Raw genomic sequence first — 24409 nt, forward strand, 5'->3', positions numbered from 1 at the left:
GAGACAGAGACAGAGAGAGAGACAGAGATAGAGAGACAGAGAGGAGGAGAGGAAGGGAGGAAGGGAAGGAGTGAGGGAGAGCTTTAAATTCTGCAAAGGATTTTACATATTTTATCTCATTAGCTTAAAAGGGCCAAAGTATTCTGCTACATCCAAAGTCATATCTTATCATCTTGATCTATATCTGGCCACTGGACCCAAATGGCTCTAGAAAAGAAAATGAGACAGGTGACTTTGCACAGTCCTCCCTAACTTATATCCAATTCACTTGCATGTCATGGAATCACCTCCCTAATGTCACAGTTATATTCAAGAATGAAGGTCAAACAACAACAACAGCAAGAACAGAATCTTAAAATAACCTTACAAGATGAGGTAGATACAGCAGGTGTTGTTATTCACATTCTACTAATAAGAAAAGTGAGTTTCATAATTTTCCATGGGCATACAACTAAGAAAAACTCAGAGTAGGATATGAATGCTGGTCCATTTCACTATAAATCCAAAAATCTAAAATAAAAAGGCCTCAAGGTTCAGATATACTTCACTAGAAATTTCTCTCATTTGGCTAATAATTAAAATACCTAACATCTATACAACAATTACTATGTGCCACCTATTGTACTAAGCACTTTTTGCAAATATCTCATTTGAGGCTGAATTTGAACTTAGGTCTTTGATTACAGATGAGATGCTCTCTTTATTGCACCACCAATCTGTCCTATACATAAACTACTAGAACATCCACACCAATTAATCCCTCCCACTATCACTACTGACTAGAGAGCACAAAGTTTATATCATAGAGGCAAATGCAATTAAAGAGAAACAAAATAGAAATTCTGGGATGAAACAATAATATAAGTAAATCTCTACTCACTTTTAGTTCTAAATATACAAGCATTTCTGACAGAAGACCTCTTCCCCGTTGTTGCAAAGTCTTGATTTGGTTAACAAATCAGCTCCTGGACAGTAGAAAGGAAGTAGGTACCATTTGAATTCCCTCTCTCCCTAAAATTTCAGGTGGCCCTCAAGGTGTTTCCAGCTGTGTGGCACTGCCATAAAGTCCAAAAGTATTCAGTTACTCTGGTGATGATAAATCTCATCCTTTAAACCAAGGTTTCTTTTAATTTTTATGTACCATAGATCTCTTTGCATTCTAATTAAAGCCTATGGAATCTTTTTCAGAATAATGCTTTTAAACCTATTAAGATAGAATAACATAAAATTACAAAGGAAAAATATTATATTGAAAAAGAGTTATAAAAAATATTTTAAAAGCAATTTCACAACCCCCCAGGTTATAAATCCCTATTCTTTGCAAGACAAAAGGAAATTCCCCAGGGTTTTTAGTTGCTGCTATTCTTTCACCCTAGGCCCTTCTAATTCTTCCTTTTTCAATCTTTCTCAGTTACCATCTGCACCTGTCATCATACACAATTTGGGATTAGAACCTTTTATTTTCTCTAGTTATTCAAATGGAAGAAATAGGACAGAAAAAGAATGCTTCAGCCTTTTCTTTTATTCTTTTCCACTCCAGAGTTTTCCTGATCTTTCCTAACAAATTCAATCTTTTATAACACATATAAAAAAACAATGTATAGAGATCATTGTCTACCTACCAAGAAAACAACTAACACTTTCCACATGTGAAAAATATGAAAATGAATGTTGCTATAACTGACATTTTACTTTTTTTTAGCTTCATTCTAATATATTGCAAAATATACTCCACTATTTGTAATTTGGAAATAATAATGTATTTTTCCCTTTTTTAATATACTCCACAAAATCCTGCTCCAATGCATGATTGTGGTAAGTGATCCTGATTTCTAAAAGGTAATGGCAATAGAAGAAAAGCTCTCATTATTTCTTTGATGATAGAAAGGCTATGATGATATAAACCTAGCAATAGATTGAGCCTACTTTCTAAGAACCAACCCAGTTATGTATGGAGAGTTACATTGACAACAGGCTACCATGTGATAATGTATTATTTGTTCTTAGCAGCCAAGAAAAAAAAAGAAAATTATAAATATATGCATATGCATATATAAAATATGTACATATATTTATATAACCAATGAACTATAAATAGATAGATAGAATAATCTCTTGGGGTTATTTTTTAAAGTTCTGCAATTTCTTGAAAGCAATGCAGCCTGCTCTTCTTTCTCTTTTCAACTCTTAACCTAACTTGTCCATTTATACTGTTTAACCCAAATGTATAGACTAATGGATACACTCTGTAGAATTTCTATCTAATATTTTCAATTGGACAGCAGACATTTTTCATCCACTTAGTCTTTCTTGTGTGGTCAAGATATTAAAATGTTAAAATATCATTAGTGTCAAAACATTAATAAATGAGTGCTTACAAATATCTTCCAGGGACCCTATAATAATTCAGGCCTTGGTGTAAGGAACAATATGTTATCTGCATAAAGACATATCTGGAGAATATCATCATTCAGCAAGAATCACTCTTCAACTTGAGCTTTGCTCTGACAACACTATATCTAGTAACAAGCAGCTTTCTTTCTTGCTTCTCCTAATGTTTATAATCAGAGAATTGCTGGGATTGTTTTGTCATGCCTTTGCTAAATATTCTTTTTTATTAAAGTTTTTATTTTCAAAACATATACATGGGTAATTTTTTAACATTGACCCTTGTAAAACCTTGTGTTCCAAATTTCCCCCTTTTTCCCCCCACACCTTCCCTAGATAGTAAGTAATCCAATATATGTTAAATATGTTAAAATATATGTTAAATCCAATATGTATAAACATTAATAAAATTTTCTTGCTACACAAGATAAATCAGATTAAAAAAAGATATTAAATGAGTAAGAAAACAAATTGCAAACAAACAACAATAAAAAGAGTGAAAATGCTATGTTGTGGTCCACACTTAGCTCCCACAGTCCTCTCTCTGGGTGTAGATGACTCTTTTCATCACAAGATTATTGGAACTGACCTCAATCATCTCATTGTTGGAAAGAGTCATGTCCATTAGGATTGATCACTATATAATGTTGTTGTTGCTATGGTTCTGCTCATGCCACTTAGAATCAGTTCATGTAAGTTTCTCCAGGCTTCACTAAAATCATCCTGCTGATCATTTCTTATAGAACAATAATATTCCATAACATTCATATATCACAGCTTATTCAGCCATTCTCTAGTTTGTGGGCATCCACTCAGTTTCCAGTTTCTTGCCACTACAAAAAGGGTTGCCACAAACATTTATGCATATGTGGGTCTCTTTTGCTCCCTTAAGATCTCCTTGGGATATAAGCCCAGTAGAAACACTACTGGATCAAAGGGTATGCACAGTTTGATAGCCCTTTGAGCATAGTTCCATTTTGCTCTCCTGAATGGTTGGATCCATTCACATTCACCAACAATATATTAGTGTTCCAGTTTTCCCACATACCCTCCAACATTCATCATTATATTTTCCTGTCATCTTAGCCAATCTGAGAGGTGTGTAGTGGTATCTCAGAGTTATCTTAATTTTTCATTTCTCTGATCAATAGTGATTTAGAGCACCTTTTCATATAATTAGAAATGGTTTTAATTTCTTCATCTGAAAATTGACCATTTATCAATTGGAGAATGGCTTGAATTCTTATAAATTTGAGTCAATTCTCTATATATTTTAGAAATGAGGCCTTTATCAGAACCCTTAAATGTAAAAATGTTTTCCCAATTAATTGCTTCCCTTCTAATCTTGTCTGCATTAGTGTTGTTGGTACAAAAACTTTTCAACTTAATATAATCAAAATTATCTATTTGGTGTTCAATAATGAGTCCCAGTCCTTCTTTGGTCACAAATTCAAAAGTGAGTTCTCATCTCAAAAGCTGGGGCCTTTGGGTTTGTTCAACAGTAGATTGACTATTTTTTCCTGTAAACCTAACCTATTTCCACTGATCAACTACTCTATTTCTTAGCCAGTACCAAAAGATTTTGATGACCTCTATTTTATAATATAGTTTTAGGTCTGGCACAGCTAGACTAACTTCATTAACATTTTTTCATTAATTCCCTTGAAATTCTTGACCTTTTGTTCTTTCAGACAAACTTTGTTATTATTTTTTCTAAATCCATAAAATAATTTCTTGGGAGTTTGATTGGTGTGGCACTAAATAAGTAGATTCATTTTTATTATATTCACTCATCCTACCCATGCCCACTTGATATTTTTCCAACTGATTAAATCTGACTTTATTTGTGTAGAAAGTGTTTTGTAGTTGTGTTTATATAATTCCTGACTTTCTTTTGGTGGATAGATTCCCAAACATTTTATACTATTGACAGTTATTTTGAATGGAATTTCTCTTTGTATCTCTTGCTGCTGGACTTTGTTGGTAATATATAACAATGCTGATGATTTATGTGGATTTATTTTCTATCCTGCAACTTTGCTAAAGCTATGAATTGTTTTTAGTAGTTTTTTAATTGATTCTCTAGGGTTCTCTAGGAATACCAGCATATCATCTGCAAAGAGTGATAATTTGGTTTCTTCATGAGCTACTCTAATTCCTTTAATCTCTTTTTTTTTTTCTCTGAATGCCAAAGCTAACATTTCTAATACAATATTGAATAGTAATGGTGATAATGGTCAACTTTGTTTCACCTCTGATCTTATTAGAATGGTTCTAGTTTGTCCCCATGACAGATGATGCTTGCTGATGGTTTTAAATAGATGCTACTGATCATTTTAAGGAAAAGTCCATTTATTCCTATTCTCTCTAGTGCTTTTAATAGAAAGAGGTGTTGGATTTTATCAAATGCTTTTTCTGCATCTCTTGAGATAATCATATGATTTTTGATAATTTAGTTATTTGTATGTCAATTATGCCAATAGTTTTCCTAATATTGAACCAGCCTGCATTCTTGGTATACATCCTACTCGGTAATGGTATATCATCCTGGGGATGATTTTCTATAATCTCTTTGCTAATATTTTATTTAAGATTTTTGCATCAATATTCATTAGGGAGATTGGTCTTTAATTTTCCTTCTCTGTTTTCATCCTACCTAGTTTAGGTATCAGTACCCTGTCTGTGTCATAAAAGGAATTTGGCAGGAGTACTTTTTCCCTATTTTTTCAAATAGTTTATATAGTGTTAGAATTAACCATTCTTTAATTGTTTGATTTGATATGTAACTCCATCTGGCCTTGGAGATTTTTTCTTAGGGAGTTGATTAATAGCTTATTCTATTTCTTTTTCTTAAATGAGACTATTTGAATAATTTTTTCCTCTTCTGTTAACCTGTGCAATCTATATTTTTTCTAGATATTTCTCCATTTCACTTAGATTATCAAATTTATTGACATACAGTTGGGCAAAATAGCTCCTAATTATTGCTCTAATTTCCTCTTCATTTTTGAGACTAATTATTTGATTTTCTGCTTTCCTTTTTCTAATCAAATTAACTTTTATTTATTTATTTATTTTGTTGGGTTTTTCATAAAAAACAACTCAGTTTTATTTATTAATTCAATAGTTTTCTTATTTTCAATCTTATTAATCTCCCCTTTTATTTTCAGAATTTTAAATTTGGTATTTAATTGAGGGTTTCTAATTTGTTCTTTTTCTAGCTATTGTAGTTGTAAGTCCAATTCATTGATCTTCTCTTTCTCTATTTAATGCAAGTAAGCATGCAGAGATATAAAATTTCCCCTAATAACTGATTTGATTGCATCCCACAAATTTTAGTATATTGTCTCATTATTTTCATTCTCTTGGATGAAGTTATTGATTGTGTCTATAATTTGTTGTTTCTCCCATTCATTCTTTAGATTAACTTTAGTTTCCAATTAATTTTTAGTCAATTTTCCCCTGACCTTTTATTACATGTGATTTTTGCTGCATCATGATCTGGGAAAAAATGCATTTACTACTTCTGCCTTTCTGCATTTGATTTTGAGGTTTGTAATGCCCTAATACATGGTCAATTTTTGCATATATTCCATAAACCACCAAGATTAAAGTATTCTCCTTTCTGTCCCCATTCAATTTTCTCCAAAGAGCTATCATACCTGAATTTTCTAAATGTTGTTTACCTCCTTAACTCCTTTTCTTATTTATTGTGTGGCTTGATTTATCTAGTTCTGAGAAAACAAGGTTGAAATCCCCCACTAGTATAATTTTACTGTCTATTTCATCTATTTCTTCTTGAATCTCTCTTAACTTCTCTAGGAATTTGTATTCTATACTACTTGGTTCATATATGTTTAGTATTGATATTTCTTCATTATCTATGGTACTCTTTAGCAAGATATAGTTTCCTTTCTTATCTCTTTTAATTAGATCTAATTCTACTTTTGCTTGATCTGAGATCAGAATTGCTACCCCTGCGGTTTTGTTTTTTTTGTTTTTTAACGTCAGCTGAAGCATAATAAATTCTGCTCCAGCTTTTTACCTTTGCTCTGTATGTATTAATCTGCTTTAAATGTGTTTCTAGTAAACAACATATTGTAGGATTCTGGCATTTAATTCAGTCTTTTCTTTGCTTCCGTTTTATACGAGAGTTCATCCCATTCACATTACAATTAAAATAACTAATTCTGTATTTCCTGCCATCTTATTTTCCCCAAGTTATGCTTTTCTTTCCCCCTTTCCCTCCTCCCCAGTAATTTACTTTTGACTACCACCTCTCTCAAACAGCCCTCCCTCTTTAGAGCTCCTCCTTCTTTCTTACACCTTTCCCCTACTACTTCTGTTTTCTCTTTTACTAACCTTCCTCTTTCTTTTCCCCTTTCTCCTCCCACTTCCCTATAAGGTGGTACAAGTTTCTCTGTGAAACCAAATATATCTGATAATCTCTCTTTGAACCAATTCTGATGAGAGCAAGATTCACATAATGTTCATCCTCCTCCCTTCTTTCCCTCAATTATAATAGGTTTTCTTTTCCTCTTCATGAGATGGAATTTTCCTCATTTTACCTCCGTTTTCCTCTTTTTCCAGTACAATCCTCTTTCTACCTCTAGTTTCCTTTTCATATTATCATAATAAAATCAAATTATACCCGCACTTTCCAACTATACCCATAACAGAAATATAGTTTTCAAGAGCTTTCCGTTTTACTTTTTTATGCTTCTCTTGAGTTCTATATTTGGAGATCAATTTTTTGTTCAGCTCTGGTCTTTTCATTAGAAATAAATAAAATTCACTTGTATCATTGTATGTCCATCTTCTTCCCTGAAAGATAATGCTCAATTTAGCTGGATAATTTATTCTTGGCTATAATCCAAGTTGCTTTGCCTTTGGGAATATCAGATTCCAGGCCCTTCGATCTCTTTAGGTAGAAGCTGCTAGGTTCTGAGTAATCCTGATTGTAGCTCCTCAGTATTTGAATTGTTTCTTTCTGGCTGCTTGGAATATTTCTGTTCTGAAATTTAGCAGTGATATTTCTTGGAGTTGCTATATCTTCTTAAGAAGATTATATTGTTTGCTATATCTTCTTAAGAAACTAAAAGATCATGGTCTATGTATTGGAGATAACTTCTTGGGAAAAAAAATCTGTTGTGCATCATTTTGCCTACCAAATTGAATGCTTTTTTTATAAGCAACAAGAAATAAGCTCCATATTCTTATTATAATCTCCATGTCTTCCTATTAATTGTGAAATATGGTCAGTTGCTGAATGTCACTTATTAAAGTCTTCTTGTTCCCTACTAATATGAATATGCCTTGTGTTAAATCTGGGCACTGACATTTACTGATTGTATGATCCTGGGTAAGTCATTTGACCTCTATTTTGGTTTTTTCATCTTTAAAGAAAAAATTGGGATAATAATAGCAGCTACTTCCCAAGGTCTGAATCAAGAGTAGAAGATGGAAATTCACCAAGAAGTTGCTATATTGCCATGGTTCCATGAAATACAAATAGGAATTTTATTATGACTTCAAATTTAATGTTATAATGCATCCTTTTTTGTTTTTTTTTTTTCAATCTTATAGCAACTTGTAAAACTTAGATCACTATTACATAGTATTAACATTGAAAATTCACTAGCCAAAATAAACTATTCACTGTTTCCTCATACCCTATACTTTCCCTTCTCTTTGACTTTGTTTTTTACCATCCCTCTGCTTAGACTGAATCTCTGTCCCCCTTCCCCCTGCCTTCACTGCCACTTTATAGTAGCAAACTCTAGTTTTCCCTCCAAAAAGATACATTCCTTTTACTCTCCCTTTCCTTTCTTCTTTTAAAGTTTTAAAAACAACAAAATCATTCCCAGGTCTTTTATCTTCATTAACTCCCTTGATGACAATAGAGTTCTGAGAAACCATTTGAATTACTTCCCTCTATTAGGACATAAACATTTCATCTTTTTCCATTCCCTTCTGGTTATTCATTCATATTTCCTTTTTATGTTTCTCTTGATTGTTATATATATTTTACAATTTCTACTCAATTCTTTTCTTTTCATAAGAATGCTTGGAATTCTTCTTTTTCCTTAAAAGCTCATTTCACTCGCCTGTAGCATTATGGTTGTTAGCCTATATCTTTTTTTTTTTTTAATTCCATGCTTTCCACTCTAGCTATAGCAACAGTGATGAAATTTTGCATGATCCTGACTATACCTTCACAGTATCTGAATCTTTCTTTTCTCTTTTTTTTCCCTCTCTCTCTGCCTCTATATCCCTGTCTGTCTCTATCCTTCTCTGTCTCTATTTCTGTCTCTCTATGTGTCTCTCTGTTTCTGTCTCTTGCTGTCTTTCTCTCTCTCTTCTATTCTCCTGCTCGTCCTCCTCATTCTCCCCTTCTTCTTCATCCTCCTCCTTCTCTCCTCCTCCTCCTTTATTTTCCTTCTCCTTTTTCCTCTTCTCTATCTCCCTGTCTAAGTGTGTGTGTCTTTCTCTCCATCTCTAATCTGTCTTTAGTTTGCCTGTCATTCCACTTGTAATACACTTCTTTCTGACTTCCACTTCATTTTCTAATTTAAGAATTTCTAATTCTTTTTTTTTCTAATATTAACTTCATCCTCAGCATTTTTATACATTACTAACACAATCCAACAGCAAGAGATACAAAGAGAAATTCCATTCAAAATAACGGTCGATAGTATAAAATATTTGGGAATATATCTACCAAAGGAGAGTCAGGAATTATATGAACAAAATTACGAAACACTTGCCACAAAAATAAAGTCAGATTTAAATAATTGGAAAGACATTCAGTGCTCTTGGATAGGCCGAGCAAATGTAATTAAGATGACAATGCTCCCTAAACTAATCTATTTATTTAGTGCTATACCAATCAGACTCCCAAGAAACTATTTTAATGACCTAGAAAAAATAACAACAAAATTCATATGGAACAACAAAAGGTTGAAAATTTCAAGGGAAGTAATGAAAAAAAAAAATTAAATGAAAGTGGTATAGCTGTACCTGATCTAGATCTATATTATAAAGCAACAGTCATCAAAACCATTTAATATTGGCTAAGAAATAGACTAGTTGATCAGTGGCATAGGTTAGGTTCACAGGGCAAGACAGTGAATAAAAATAGCAATCTAGTGTTTGACAAACCCAAAGATCCCAAATTTGGGGATAAGAATTCATTATTTGACAAAAACTGCTGGGAAAACTGGAAATTAGTATGGCAGAAACTAGGCATGGATGCACATTTAACACCACATACTAAGAGAAGATCAAAATGGGTCCAAGATTTAGGCATAAAGAACGAAATCATAAATAAATTGGAGGAACATGGGATGGTTTACCTCTCGGACTTGTGGAGGAGGAAGGACTTTGTGTCCAAGGGAGAACTAGAGACCATTATTGATCACAAAATAGAAAAATTTTATTACACCAAATTAAAAAGTTTCTGCACAAACAAAACTAATGCAAACAAGATTAGAAGGGAAGTAACAAATTGGAAAAACATTTTTACAGCTAAAGGTTCTGATAAAGGCCTCATCTCCAAAATATACAGAGAATTGACTTTAATTTATAAGAAATCAAACCATTCTCCAATTGATAAATGGTCAAAGGATATGAACAGACAATTTTCAGATAATGAAATTAAAACTATTTCCACTCATATGAAAGAGTGTTCCAAATCACTATTGATCAGAGAAATGCAAATTAAGACAACTCTGAGATACCACTACACACCTGTCAGATTGGCTAAGATGACAGGAACAAATAACAATGAATGTTGGAGGGGCTGTAGGAAAACTGGGACACTGATGCATTGTTGGTGGAGTTGTGAAAGAATCCAACCATTCTGGAGAACAATCTGCAATTATGCCCAAAAAGTTATCAAAATGTGCATACCTTTTGACCCAGCCATACTACTACTGGGCTTATATCCCAAGGAAATACTAAAGAAGAGAAAGGGACCTGTATGTGCCAAAATGTTTGTGGCAGCCCTTTTCATAGTGGCTAGAAGCTGGAAAATGAATGGATGTCCATCAATTGGAGAATGGTTGGGTAAATTATGGTATATGAATGTTATGGAATATTATTGTTCTGTAAGAAATGACCAACAGGAGGAATACAGAGAGGCTTGGAGAGACTTATATCAACTGATGCTAAGTGAAACGAGCAGAACCAGAAGATCATTATACACTTCAACAATGATACTGTACGAGGATGTATTCTGATGGAAGTGGATATTTTCAACATAGAGAAGAGCTAATCCAATTCCAATTGATCAATGATGGACAGAATCAGCTACATCCAAAAAAGGAACACTGGGAAATGAGTGTAAACTGTGAGCATTGCTTTTTTGTTTTGTTTTGTTTTGTTTTGTTTCTCTTCCCAGATTATTTTTACCTTGTGAATACAATCCTTCCTTTGCAACAACAACAACAACAAAATTCAGTTCTGCACATATATATTGTACCTAGGATATACTATAAAATATTTAATATGTATGGGAATGCCCACCATCCAGGGGAGGGGGTGGAAGGAAGGAGGGGAAAAACTCGGAACAGAAGGGAGTACAAGGGATAATGTTGTAAAAAAAAATATCTATGCATATATACTGCCAAAGAAAATGTTATAATTATAAAAATTAATTTAAAAAAAAAGAATCCTTATTTTGAAGACAATCTCCAGATAGGGAAGAATGAATATGACTATTATCTCACAATATTACTTCAAAAAGATGCACAGGGGAAAGGATGACTTGGATGTACAATACCTAGGAGACACCAGATGACCCTTGCTACTATCTTTTGAATTTGTACTGGCTAAATGTTTAAGGTACTTTCCAACTTGACAGCTATTATGGAGAGGATTAAGGAGACATATTCAATTTCAGTGAAAGATGCTAGGTCTTTTTAAAGTTAGTAGTAGAGAAAGGAAAGATAATCTGAAGCACAGAGATTTCTGATAGCTGAGAAACTGAAATTATTAAGAGTGGAGATTTAGAAATTGAAGGATCCTTAAAGATCTCCTTTTCTGACCTCATTATGGATAAGGAGACAGAGGAAAGTGATGTAGCCAGTGTCAGACAAATAGTAAGTAAAATACAGATCATATCTGATCAATATCCTCTGACTCTGCATTCAATGCTTTTTCATTATATCATGGCTATCTATAGTTTTTCTAGTTTTCCCTGGAACTTTGTTATTGTTATTTAGCAGTTTCAGTCATGTCTGACTCTTTTTGATCCTGTTTAAGGTTTTCTTCTCAAAGATACTAGAGTTGTTTAGCATTTCCTTCTCCAGCTCATTTTATCAATGAGTGAGACTGAGACAGCTAAGACTTGTTGAGGACTAATAAGTGTCTGATGCTACATTTGAACCCAGAAAGATGACTCCTTCTGATTTCAGTTTCTGCATTTATCCACCATGACTTCTAGCTGGCTGTATAGAACTAGACAATTAGAAAAGAATTACTTTAAATTTTAGAATATGTAACATTCACCCTTGTAATGAAATTTTTATTCACCTGTTAAGTGGTGACTTTTTCCTGGTGCATATACTGCTGATGATTGGAAAGCAAACAGATACATTTTCTGAGTACTCCCAATTGGTATGCTTTGAATTATTCTGAAAGGACAAGTCATGAAGAGTGGGAAATGACTGAAATGTCTGAACAATTATACAAATAAAATTCTTGCTCACATTTTCAAAAATAATAATAATAATAATAATATTAACCTCTCATAGTAACATTTTAGCTCTTTAAAAAGATTCCCTTCTTCTAGGAATTCTGATTGAACTCATGTCCAACTTTTGATGTTTTTCTTTGAGGCATCATTTATAGATGTTTTGAATTATTTGTCTTTCATTGGGTTTGTGTTTGGGGCATCCCTAATACCATATCAACTCTTTATTCATGGTAAACTTTTCTGTTTGCTCATTTTTCTAGCCTTACTTCCTGAATTGGAATTTTGTATTAGGGCTCAGATAGACTTTGTACCCATCTGAAGTGACCATCACAGCCTTGTTTGATTTTACATTCTATTTTTCATTCTATCCTGTGATCCTTCTATGGGTTTCTCTGGTATTAAGAAACATGTTCTTCAAGAATCTCAGATGTGACTCAGGCTGGGGATTTAAAATTTTTTAAAATTTTTTCAGTCTTCTCTGAGAGTCAAATTTTGGGAAAACCTCTCCCTTTCTGGTCAAAGATTTGCAAATTTTTGACTCTATTTATATGTAGGCAATACAATTAAAGACTTGTTCTGGTTAAAGATCCAGCAGAATGCTTCTGACCTCAGGTCCTGTCAACCAGGTAGCACACTGTAGGTTTAGCATGTCAGAGAAACATGATCATGTTTGATTAGAGATACCTGCTGCTGTTTCTCAGCTTCAGCCTCAGTGTAGATTATGGACTAAATCTGTAACTTTACTCTAACAGTAGCCATACTGTTGCTACTTACTTTAGTTCTTGATCTTTGCCTAGCAAACAGTCTCAGGACATATTTGAGCTGAATTTGTTAGATGGACAACTATTCCCCTGACCTGGAGCACAGATTACAAGTCAGTCCCACATCTAATTGTATGCCCCCTTTTAAGTGCATGCTATATCCACAGTCCAGCTTTGGGGTTAGAAGTATAGCAGCTATAAGCCAATTGCTATTTCCTATAGAGTCTGGTCCAACCCCTGCTGCATTCTTGACTTTTTCTTACCCATTGCCTAACTTCAGGTGTGTTCCTAAGTCAAAACTGAAACACAGCCATCATCTATGGTTAGGGTCATATGGCTGCTGGTTAGCTCCTATTTCTGACAGGAAATATGTCGGAAACATGACTCCCTTTATTTTCTTCTTGAATTTCCCAAACACTACTTTATCTGGCATTCTTCTTATATTGCTTTTGGAACAGCTGTGGGGAGATATAGGTTACATTGCCTCTTCCCTACCTGCCATTTTGGTCTGTCTCCTCTTTTCCTATGAAAAGAGAAATCAAAAAGACTAAAGGGCCAAAAGTAGCTTCTCATTCTCATTTATAAGCCAGCATAAAAAGCCACCCCCTCAAATAAAAGTACGTTCTATTGAGTCCCATTTTGTACATTTTTGGGGACAGTTCCCAACACTGGAAACCAATTGGGAATTGTCAATTTCCTCTTGGTAAAATTCCTGTGATATATTCATACTCAATATGGAATGGAATATGTTTAAACTGATGGACAAAGAGGTAGTTAGTTGTCAATCAGTAAGCCAGTCAACAGGCACAGATTAACCATTTATTATATGTCAGAAATTGTATTAAGAGCTGGAAATACAAAAAAGGGGGAAAAACCTGAAAACACCAATTACAATTAATTATATGTGTATGTGTTATCCCCCGTGAGATTGTTAGTTCAATGAAGGCAGAAAAATACCATTATTTGAACTTTAATATCCTTTGTATAGATTATCTGTTGAATTATAGTTCACTACTAAGAGAAAATATTTTCCTTTACTCTTCTTATAACTTCCCATCTCAGTTCAAGTGACTACCTACCAGTAGAAACTGAAAAAGTAAAATTGTTCTATTGTAACTGTATTGGGCCTACAAAGTTTCTGCACCTTTGAATTCAGAGATAAGAAGTCTGAAATTTTGTGGGGTTAGAAATTGGCTTTATATGTCATAAGCCAGAATAAATGAGTGAAAATCTGCATTTTTAATAAGAAATGACACCACAGGGCCCTGAGCTTTTTAGCACAATTAAAGTCCAGGTGAGGAGAAGGCAGAGCAGCTTGTCTAAAAAGTACAAGGTTCTTTTCTCCCACTTTATTCAGTAATAACCTTACAATTGGAGCTGGCACATTAATGCTTCAAAGGAAAGTCGAAGGACTCAATTTCTGAATATTAAGTACCTCATTATTAAATCTTCTGACCCTTTGCTTCAGCCATATTCAGAGTAGGTATAAAAAGGTGCCACTCATTAGAGCCCATCAACAAGCTCATCATTTAGAATGTCTCTTTCCCTACTGTGCTTCCATTGTCCTAATTTTCTTTCTAATTGTCATTTTACATTTCCACTGAAGAAATTATATTAATCTTCCAGAGAAGTCTTTCCTACTTGGCCAATTACTATTCTGGCATATTTGGGCCAGATATTGGGCTATAGATAAAACTAAATGATTAGTAGCCAAGTCACATATTCTGCACCTTTCTGTTACCATGAGTTATAATGGTCATAAGTTCTCCCAAGACTAGATTCTTCTTGATTTCCACTGGTGTACTGCCATTTTGTACTGGCAAGGGGAAAATGGGATTGAGTTCCTTGGATCAAATGACTCTGATGAACCAAACTTTCTAGGGAAATATATCCCTTTATTGTCAACAGAGAGCAAAATTGGGAAGGGAGGTAAAATTCAAAAGCTAGTCCTGGCAGCTCCATCAGAATAAAAACCTCAAAATAATTGATGAACTATAAGTCAGTTCTTTAAATCCATGCCAGGCAAAGTAATCAATCAACAATGTGATATAGCAACCAAGAAATCTAATTAAATCTTGGTATTCTCTATGAAAAGCATAGACAAAGACTTTGGAAAGTGATGAGGCTCTCTCCCATCAGAGCACATCTAGATTAACATGGTTAGTTTGAGGTGCCACATTGTAAGAAAGACATTGCTAGTGTGGAACATATCTTAAGGAGGGCAACCTGAAAGGTAAAAAGTCTCAATTCTGATACCAGGTAAAGGGACTAGAGTCTGGAAAAGAATAAACAGTGGGAGCATGATAGTTGTCTTCAAATATTTAAGATTTGTCACATGAAATCTACATATATTTATAAAATATCTATCCTGTGTAAAGCACAGTGCAATTAGAGATACAAATACAAAAGTGTAAAAGTCCTTGCCCTCAAGGAAGAGGAGGGGGGAAACATGTAATATTCATTCTTACATATATATATATAATATGTGTACATGTATATGTGTGTTCATATATATATATATATATATGTGTGTGTGTGTGTGTGTGTTTGTGTGTTTGTATGTATATCCAAAACTGAATGACATACATTTGAATTATTTTAGAAAAATTCTAAAGATTACCTGTACAAATATTTTCACACTCACTCAATAAAATTGATTTCTAAGTGTTAAATGGTACATGTTCATTCATTAAATATAAAATTTCATGTTCTTTTCTCTTTTCCTATTTTTTCCTTTTTTTGTTTTGTCTTTTTTTTCCTTCTTGAACTAAAAACTCCAAGCATTCAAACTCTACTGCAGATAAAGCACAACTTCAATGGGCTGGCCTCATTGTTAAAATGCCAACTGTATGATTGCCAAAAAAGACTATTTTATGGAGAACTCACACAGGATAAATGCTCACAAGGTGGTCGGAAAAGTGACAAAAGGAAACTCTCAAAGTCTCTCTTAAGAACTTTAGAATTAATTGCATGATATAAGAGACATTGACACAGGACTGCCTAGCATGGCATGCCCTCATCAGAGAAGGTGTTGTGATCTATGAGCAAAGCAGAACTGAATTATTTGAGAAGAAACCCAAGATTCACAAAGTTAGAGTCCACCCCAAATGTTCATAGGCTCTACTTTTGTCTAATCAGTGGGAGAGCATTCCAAGCTTGTATTGGTCTGATCAGCCACAGTTGGCCACATTAACTTGACTATAACATAGTGATGTCATTTTGGTCCGTTTCAAGAACGAAGGATGACAACCATATAAACATATATGAAATATATACAAAATGGATACAAAATAGTTTGAGAAGGAATAATACTCATAGCTAGGGAGATCAGGAAAGATTTCATGTAGAAGATGTAGTAGGATCAGAATCTTGAAGGAAATCAGGGATTCTATGAGTCATTTGTGAGAAGAGAATTCAAGGCAAAGAGAGGAATGCAAAGGCGGAGAGTATGTTAAGATCAACAAGTCAGTATGTCAAGACTACATAGTATGAAGCAGTGATGATGGTGATAATGGTGATGATGATGATGATGATGTTGACGATGATGATGACTGAAAGGTCCAGATTATGAAACCCTTTAAATGTCAGAGTTTTTATTTCTTCTTATATGTAATAAGAACTACTTTATTTTATTGAAAAGAGAGTTGATATGAACAGATCTCTGTGTTAGGAAGATAAACTTTTTGGTTTTGGGAATTGGATTAGATCAGGAAGAGACCCCATTAGGTAGGGATCCAAAGAAAAGGTTGTAACAACAATACAGGCAAGAGAGATAAGGATTTGAATTAAGATGGTAGCCATGTGAGTAGAAAGAATGGGATATATGCAAGAGATGATTAAAATAACATAACTAACTCTATCAAAATTGATTATCACACAATGTTGCTTTTACTGTGTATACTGATTCTGCTCATTTCACTCAGCTTCCAAACCAGGAGAACACTGTACAAAGTAACAGCAACATTGTGTGTGATGATCAACTTTGATAGATTTAGCTCTTCTCAGTAATAAAATGATCCAAGACAATTCCAAAAGATTTATCATAGAAAATATTATCCATATTCCCAGAAAGAACTATGGAGTCTAAATGCAGATCAAAGCATACTATTTTCATATTTTGGGCTTTGTTTTTTTTTCTTGTGATGTTTCCCTTTTGTTCTGATTATTTTTTTTACAATAGGACCAATTTAGAAATAAGATATGATTGTACATGGGGTAATCTATAATTGATTGCTTGGTGTCTTACGAAGGAATGAGGGGAAAGAAGAAAAGGGGAAAAATGGAATTCAATATTGTATAAAGGTGAACTAGCTTTACATGTGGTGGAAAAAATAAAATACTATTAAGCAGAAAAAGAAAAAGGAAAGAAAAACCTAGAAAGACTTCTGTGAGCTGATACAAAGTGAAATGTACTATGTACAAAGTAACAGCAATATTGTAAGATGATCAACTGTAAATGATTTAGGCATTCCCAGAAATACAATGATCCAAGACAACTCTGAAGGACTTAATGATAAAAAAAAAATTGATTTCCATATGCAAAGAAAGAATTGATGGTGATTGAATGCAGGTTAAAGTATACTTTTCTAATTTTATTTTTTGAGGGAATTCTTTTTTGTCTTTGTTTTCCTTCACAATATGACTATTGTGAAAATGTTTTGCATGGCTACATATGTATAACCTGTATTGAATTGTTTGCCTTCTTTATGAGGTGGGCAGGGAGGAAGGAAGGGAGAAAATCTGGAACTCAAAGTTTTAAAAACAAATGTCAAAAGCTGTTTTGACATGTAACTGTGGGAGTTAGAGTGAAGGTGGAATAAAACACTAATTAAATGAAAAGAAAATTTATAATTAAAAAATTACAAAAGCTTGGGCAAGTCACTTAGTGACTATCTGCTTTAGTTTGTTCATCTATAAATAGAGATAATAATGACAAATACCCTGTAGTTTTGGGGAAGGAAAAAAAATGAGATGCCAAATAATGGGTTTTAGAATTCTCAACTTGCTATATAAATATCTATGTTTATTATTAAATTAAAAGACAAATTAAAAAAAACATGATTTTGCAACTGATTAGATATGTGGGAAAGCAGAGCATGAGAAATTGAAGTTGAAAACTTTAGTGAATAGAAAGATGATGGTAATTTCAATAGTAATAAAGAAATTTGAAAGAAATATGGAATGGGGGATGGAGAAGATAATGAATTCTGTTTTAGACTTGCTAAGTTTGAGATACCTACATTATACCCAGTTTGAAATTGTTTAATTGGCAATTCATTATATAGGACTGGAGCTCTGGTGAGAAACAAGAACTTTATATATAGATCTACAAGTTATGAGCGCAGAGAGGATAATTGAACACTTGGGAGCTGATGAAGTCATAAAGAGAAAACTCATAGGGAAAGGGAGAAAATGGTATTTTATTGTTCTGATTGGCCCCTAGGCAGAAGTAGGTTCTAAGAGTATAGGTTCCAAAGAAACATATTTAGAAGTTTGATGTCACGAAATAAATAATTAGAGCTTTTAAAAATATAACCAGGTGTATTAGGAAGTAATGAATTCACCCCAGTTGAAGTCTTCAAGCAAAAGTTAGATGACAATTTGTCAGGTATATTGAAAAGGTGAATTTTGTGCAAAAATAGATTGACCTGTGATTTCTCCTCCAGTCTGTAGAATTCTTCAAAGAGTTACTTTTGGCTCACAGTCACAAAAGATTAGTTCTTTAACACACTCCTGGGTCTAGTCAGCAGCCACTACAGAAAGTACAGAAGCAATGGAAATCAGAAGGACCAACTTTAATGAATTAGTGAACTATTTCAAATCAGCTCAAAACATGCCAGAAAAAGAGATTCACTTTCAGATTCTACATAAAAAAGCACAAAAGTCATCATGATGAACTGTTTGTCATAGAGATAAGAATCTCTCCCTCTGGTCATTGAGAGATAGAAGATGACATTCAACTCTGAGTGGGGTTTTAATCAGACCCAAAAACTCAGTTCCACCTTCTTTTTTTCCATAAAAATTGCTTCAGTTCTTCGCTATCCCATATTCCTAAATTGAAACTCCTCAATGCCTTCCTTTCTGCTTATTAACATTTTACCCTCTCAGTAATATGTTTTTCTTTTATAAAGAACCAAGGAATGAAGTATAAACCACTAATTTCTATTCATATAATTGCATTGTAGACAACTTAATATTTATATAAACTAATCTCAAACCAGATCCTTCCATTTCCCAAGTGACCTACTGGTTATTCTTGTTGTCATTAGAAAATTAATCAAACAGATCCATTATACCCATCTTTTTCTTAACTTGATATATGCATGTATTTCATAACCCAGTGCAACCATCTTTCTCTTTGTCTCTCTTTACACCTGATTACAGATTGATTCAGGAGGCTGACTTGATAAGATTCACCTCAGGTATTATAAGTCTGGGTTAAGTTATTGATTATTAAGTGATTGTGGTAGTTAAGTAGCAGCAATCAAATATGAAGTAACAAATTTACATATTACAGGTAGACATTAATTTCTCTACTGCCATAAAACTTGAACAAGTCCTCTAGAGCTTGGCACCTCTGCTGAAAGTGAAAAGAAAAATTATTGAAGACCATATGCCCATAATTTGACTTCAATGGTTGGATGAAAGCATGTCACAGGGATCACCCAGCCAAAATACAAGGCAGAAGGGAAAGGACTGGGGTTTGGAAGTTGGAGAAGGGATAAAAATCTGAGCATTCCCAGATGACAATTGTATGGCTTCAATTACTGCCAATTCTGAACTATATGATAGAAATTCTTACATGAAAATTTGGATTAAAAAAACCCAAGTCATCTTTCAGGAGGTTAAATATTTTTCTTTTTCTATTACATTCATAGTCCTAGCAAGATATATGAATGTGTTTACATTCTATTTTGGGGGGAAATTTTAAGTATTGAGTAGGTGAATCACATGGATTCCAAGGATATGCATTTTTATAAGTTTGTGTTTGAAGAAAGGATACTAATATCTTGGTTTTAAATGGAAATTAGAAGTAGCTTTAATGATCTTTCATTCAACCAACAGAGTTGAGTAGAGTCACACACACCTGAGCCATTCTACTAAAGCCAGACAGATCAGAACTCTGATCATTGCCCAGGACTCTATCCTTAAGCTTAGTCACCCAAAACATAAGTCAAAACACAAGAAATCCTATTCTTGCAGTCAAACTATTCACGGCTGAAATAATAATACTAAGTGAGAAATTGAAGCCCTAAGGAGAGCAACATGCTAACAGAACCACAGTCTGACTCCAGGTCCCAAATGTCAGTCGGCAGCCAGAGGATGCAGTGCCAAGGGGCTGTGTGCCAAATTATAACAAGATCTCAGACCTATAGTCCAAGTATTAAAGATGCCCTGAGATTTGGGCAAACCTGACTAATGGAAAACATATGGTAGGTTGTGTTTTTTTTTTTCTTTTTACTCTAGAGTTTCCATTTTTACTTCAGTCAGAGAAAGAGCTCCTGGAGTGCAGGGATGGGATTGCCTGAGGCATGAGATCATGTAGCACTGACTGGGGCTCTAGATGTGAACTAGAAAGGAAGATTCCCAGCTTCTCTAGGCCCAAATGAGGCATCACTCTGTTGTCTTAAGCTGCAAAGTCTGCTCTAGGGTTCAATATTAAAATTCTTCAGCTAACTGATCAACTTCTTCTGCTCCCTGTGAGCTTAAAATTTGAGAAGTGAAACTTAACATTTCACCTCTACAGGGGGGAAGTGAGGGAACAGTCCTCTTTTTGTCTGGTTAGTCTGAGGGTGCTCTGGATGGTATTTTGAGACCCGCCATCATGAAGATTTTTATGACTCCGTTCGTTGCATTGGTTTTGTTATGCCCCAGCTGCAGCTGCAAATGGACCACACACACTGCTTGCAAGGATGACAAATTGGAATTGCTTTACCAGAGTTGCGGTGAGATCTTTAAAATCATCCATTTGTGTTTATGGTAAAATTAAGGCTGCCCATAAAAGGAAGTAAATTTTTAGTGGGAGAAGGGGATGAATGCTATCACCAAAACCCTTTTTTTCCTACTGTCTAAACAGGCCTTGTTCCTTTGAGAGAAAAGAAAAGAAGAGAAGGGAAGGAAAGAGGAATGAGAAAAGAGGAGAGAGACAATGAAAAGAAATAGTAGAGAAGAGAGAAAGAGGTAGAGAAAGAATAAAGGAAGAAAAGAAAGAAGATGAGGAAAAGAATAGAAAGGGATGATGGAGAGAGAGTAAGAGAAAAGAGAGAAAGGAGAGAGATCCTTTTACCCAGGAAGTCTCAAAGAAATAAAATTCATCTAACAAAATATATGTTTATTATATTAAAATATAGAAAGGCACTCATAACCTAATTCAAAGACAATTTAACAACAGAAGATTGTATAACTGTGGTGTTTTGGGAGTTTGACACCATCCCTCTAAGCAATGCTCTAAGATTATAAGTCACAAACAAGATTCCTTCCCTCTTAACTAACAATTCTGGAGCTTAATGTAGGACAAGATCTTAGTAGATATTGAATCTAATGCTTCCCATGCTCTTTGTTGGGCCCTTTAAAAAGGTTGAAGGAAATCCCCTCTAGGTTAGCCTGGGTGGAAGGGAGTTGGAGGGTTTTTTCATTAAGCTAGTGAAACTTGGTTCCACCTAAGATGACATACAAAGCAGGATGGGGAGATTTTCTTGGTTGCTTTTTAATTCCTGGTGGAATTAGATCAATAAAATGAAATTTTAATGATTCTACCATGTAAAAGATCATGGAGTTGAATTATTTGCAGCATACCCAGGACCCAAGACCTAGTTTATACTTTCTTTTTTTTCTTTTTTATCCTACTCCAAAAGGAGAGGAACATTAGATTGACTCTATCTCACAAAAGAAATTACAAATGTAATATTCCCAAAATATTGCCTTCTTTTCTGCCTGACTTCACTGTGACATTGATCACTTTTTATATCTTTTTAATAGGACAGATGGAATGTACCCCTAAGTATCCCTTTCTTTTTGTGTACATGAAGAGATAACAATGCTGGAAAGAAATAAGCAGGCCAGAGATTTTTTTCTCTAATTCATTCTCATCTCAAAGATTCTTCTAAACTTTCTTATCTGCAAAATAGTACTAATATTAGCACCTACCTCACGGTGGTGTTCTAAAGACCAAATGAGAGAGAGAGAGAGAGAGAGAGAGAGAGAGAGAGAGAGAGAGAGAGAGAGAGAGAGAATTATATATTAGCTATCATCAATATTAGAGTCCCATGGTTGTCCTGCCTCCCAGTCTTTGCCTTTTTATTCTCACCTATGCCTTGTCAATGGATTCTAATTGCCTTGAGGTATTAGGAGAAAGTGGAGAAAGCAGTCTCAGTCTTATTCTGCTCAACAAACAGACAACCAGTCATCTTTTTTTGGCCAACAGCAAGATACAGTTGGGAAACCTCCTCTTGTGAGCCAGGATATTGGCCAGAATAAGAGATCTTAGAGAAAGAAATTCCTTTAGAAGGATGATTTTGTGAAACAAGAGGTTTTGCCCAAACTAGTAATTCTGGTTTGAGCAAACTTGGTCTTGAGTACATTCTAAATCCCTAAATGACTGTGAAACAACTAGGGCAAAATTCAATAAAAGAATTAGATTTGTCTCCTAGCTTTACTATATGATGCTGGGCTGACTCTTGACTTTTCCATTTTTCCAGCATTGGAAGCAGTGGAATAGTGTGGTCTCAGAACCAGGAAAGTCTGTTCAAGACCTCCTCTGACTGTGTGACTGTGGGCAAACCAAGAGAGGCAGTTCCCTAAGGCTGATTCATATTGGTAGAGGGAGTTTCCTCCCTGAGGTATATACTACTGAAGTTCACCAAAGACAAGGCATCAAGAATTCATTAAGTGCTTACTATGTGTTGGGTACTGTGCTAACAATGAAAGCAGTCCCTGTCTTCAGGGAACTTATAGTTTAATGCCAGAACAGAACAATAAAAGAGGGCCAAAGGGAAGGAAGATGAAAGTATGTACCTGAAAATATGGTAGCAGTCTGAAGAGGCAAAAGCATTTCAAGGAAGGGAACAAACGTGGTTAGCCTGGGCTCACTCAAAAAATGGAGATCCTCAAAACACATGGCAAGCATTGTTGTTTGCCCTTTATTCTGGAAGAAAATCAAGGGTACCAATGGGAGAAGGGGGTTGGAATTGGTGAATGGATGTTCTAGGGTGAAAAGTACCTGGCACCAAGGGAAGACCTTAAGTCTTTTTCAGGAAAAAAATGATTTATAAGCATACTTCCTCAGTCTTGTGTTTATCAAACAAAAATTTAAACCTAAGAATAATGATTAAATTTTTGGCAATTAAATTTTATTATATTAGCTTCTAGGAGCAGTGTGGTGTAGTGAACGAATTGGCCTCAGGGTGGGAAAGATCTAGGATCAAGTCTCACCTGTGGCACATTCTGAATAAGTTTTTTAAACTTAGTATCCAACAGATCCTATGATGTTCACAACATTTTCTACTGCCACCTGAATTAGATTAAAAAGTAATTGGGAAATATTTAACAAAATAAATAACAAAATAATAAAACACAGATAATGCTACATTTTAAAATTAAGTCAATATGGAGCCAGCAAAGATCTTTATGTATGGATTGGTAGTCCCTGTTTTTATTGGAGTTTGACACCATCCCTCTAAGCAATGCTCTAAGACTATAAATCACAAAGAAGGTGTCAGATCTATAATAATGGAAGAAATTTCCTCCCTTAATACAAATCCCTACTCTAATGAAATCACAGACCAGTTTCTAAATCCTGTAGGTTGCCAGAGTCCTCTTCAACTATTCAAAGTAAACTAACTCAAGATATTTGGATTAAAATGGTAACAGAAAGGTTTTATTTCCCATTACTTAGCAAGAAATGAGTATAAAATTCTAATTTAAGAACTATAACACCACTTCTGAAAGGACCAAGGGCTTTGTGTTTGGGTTTCTCAAAGAGATAACGTAATAAGCTTTGGTGCTTTGGAACCAAGTGAATAGTCCCAAGAGAACTGATTGATTGTTAAATGTTTAGTATAAGTATTTACATCTCAGAAATCGGTAAATGCTATACAAATCAGTGCTTGGTTTATTGTTTTATTAATTGTCTAGGTTTGTGAAAATGATGGAAAATATTAATAATGCAAATATAACTTAAAATATATCAGGTGAACTTTTTTTGAGAGCCAGTTGTTAAACATTTACCTATATACCCTAGGGTAATAGAATTATAAGATCACAATTTTAAAACTAGAAAGTACTTCTGAGGCAATCTAGTACATTCTCTTCATTTTACAAATGAAATAGAAGCCAAATTATGTTAAGTGATTTGCCCAAAATCACACAGATTGTGACATATTTTGAACTCAGATTATATGATTTCTAAGCCTTTACAGGATGTTTCACTACAAATGTCCGAATTTCCATATAGATCCCCAATTCCATATTCCATGTTAGCTCTACTGCAAACTCATTGCATGACCTGAAGCAAGGAGAGTAGCAGTGGAGGACACTAGATATTCTCTTGTCATGTGACCACCTC

The 24409-nt window shown here is 34.2% G+C and overlaps 1 protein-coding gene across 3 annotated transcripts in view; it reads left to right on the plus strand.

The window, feature by feature from the left end:
• Positions 1-20612: 20612 nt before the first annotated feature.
• LY86 (lymphocyte antigen 86) overlaps positions 20613-24409 on the plus strand; it is a 217853-nt gene continuing 214056 nt past the window's right edge. For all 3 annotated transcript variants that reach the window (XM_074270984.1, XM_074270982.1, XM_074270981.1), the window contains exon 1: positions 20613-20792. In XM_074270984.1, the coding sequence (XP_074127085.1) occupies positions 20672-20792 (121 nt within the window). In that variant the 5' untranslated portion in view covers positions 20613-20671. The remainder of the gene's footprint in view (positions 20793-24409) is intronic.

This window comes from Sminthopsis crassicaudata, chromosome 1 (genome assembly GCF_048593235.1).
Source record: "Sminthopsis crassicaudata isolate SCR6 chromosome 1, ASM4859323v1, whole genome shotgun sequence".
NCBI classification, from domain to species: Eukaryota; Metazoa; Chordata; class Mammalia; order Dasyuromorphia; family Dasyuridae; genus Sminthopsis; species Sminthopsis crassicaudata.